Source organism: Tupaia chinensis, unplaced genomic scaffold (assembly GCF_000334495.1).
Source record: "Tupaia chinensis unplaced genomic scaffold, TupChi_1.0 Scaffold000069_1, whole genome shotgun sequence".
Lineage (NCBI taxonomy): Eukaryota > Metazoa > Chordata > Mammalia > Scandentia > Tupaiidae > Tupaia > Tupaia belangeri.
In genome coordinates, this window is record NW_006159529.1 from 905,149 (window position 1) to 906,724 (window position 1,576).

Sequence of the window (1,576 nt, forward strand, 5' to 3'; positions counted from 1 at the left end):
TGACAGATGTTTGCCTGGGACACTCATCTATGCAGGTAAGCCTGGATACTGCATAGACACTCACTGCTTGTTTCCCCCTGCCACATTCCCACAGTGTGGACTTCGTGAAGTGGTCCTCGCAGGGGATGCTGAGGATGAGTCCAGATGCCATGAATGCCCTTTTCAAGCCAACCATCGACAGCATCATTGAACATCTCCGTACGTATCAGCCAGGGCTTGGCCGCTTGTGGGGACACAGCTGAGAATGGGGTCCAGCTTCACTAGCATCATTAACCAGTGCATGTGAAGGCAGGTTGGCAGAGGTCCTGGCTCCTGGAACCACAGGTCAAGGTCCCATAGGCGTGGGGAGGGTCGGGGCACGTGTGAGGGAGGTTGCCGGGCACGGGTTCTGGATTCCTCTCCTCAGGTTCTGGAAAGAAGCTGAGAGCCTGTTCTCACGTGGGATTTCAATTTGGTTTTAAGAAATCAGAGAGCTGGGAGTTTGGAAGGAGCATCATCCTAGAGCGACAGGCCCCAGGAACTGCATATTACCTCATTTGTAATCCTCACCCTGCTAGGGGAGAAGGAACTAGTGTAAGCCGAAGGAAAGTCTCCTGCAAGAAAGTCTCCTGGAGTTATCCTGCCACGTCGCTGGCATCACCAGGGACGCGTATCTGACTAGTCAGGGACCTTTGGCGGTAGAAGCCTCCCCATCCACTTTCCACCATTTACCTACCAAATAAGAACCGTGAGAGGTGGGACAGGGTTTTTATGGAAATCAGAGAATATGATTCTCCCCCTTGACTTATTCCACAGAACCTCAGGTTTGGGAAGTTTGAGAGCATTTATTTGTGCATAACAAATTCTAGGCGAAAATATCGCCCCCTGTGGTTAAATGAGTTTCCACTTAGCAGCTACTCTGGTTTCTTTCCTGAGCATATCAGTGTGCAACCTCCCTTACTTCTTCTCTTTACAAATTATTTATTTATTCTGAGATAGAGAGAGAGAGAGACTGGGGGAGCACCCCCAACAGGATATTCACGCTGCAGACCACCGAGAGTCGCAGCAAGCTCAGATCCCAGGCTCATGTGTGTGCACCCAGTGTGCTTGGAGGGTCCTGAGATGCAGACCCAGCACCTTTCCCACATGGGTCCAGTTGTGCTACTGGTGCACCACCACCTGGCCCTATGCAAACTCCCTTTCTTTAAAGGACCAGCTCTCTAAAAATTCTGTTCTACAAGCTCAGACAGCCTGCCCTCCAGTATGCCCAAGGGGTTCTGTCCATTCCCACAGCCTCAGGCAGCCTGGTTCCCCTGTGCTTGCTGCCTTTGGGTGACAATATGTTCTCCCTTTTCTCTTCTCTTTCAGGGGACCTGTTTCAGAAGCCCGAGGTGTCCACCGTCAAGTTCCTCTTCCTGGTGGGTGGCTTTGCCGAGGCGCCCCTCCTGCAGCAGGCAGTGCAGGCTGCCTTTGGCGACAAGTGCCGGATCATCATCCCCCAGGACGTGGGCCTCACCATTCTCAAAGGTGCTGTCCTCTTTGGCCTGGACCCCGCTGTCATCAAGGTGCGCCGGTCCCCACTCACCTACGGGGTGGG

The 1,576-nt window shown here is 53.0% G+C and overlaps 1 protein-coding gene across 1 annotated transcript in view; it reads left to right on the forward strand.

The window, feature by feature from the left end:
- The window catches only part of HSPA12A (heat shock protein family A (Hsp70) member 12A), an 83,471-nt gene that overhangs the window by 80,229 nt on the left and 1,666 nt on the right, over positions 1–1,576 (forward strand). Inside the window, exons 11-12 of the mRNA XM_027767386.1 lie at positions 95–198; positions 1,348–1,576. Of these exons, the coding sequence (XP_027623187.1) occupies positions 95–198; positions 1,348–1,576 (333 nt within the window). The remainder of the gene's footprint in view (positions 1–94; positions 199–1,347) is intronic.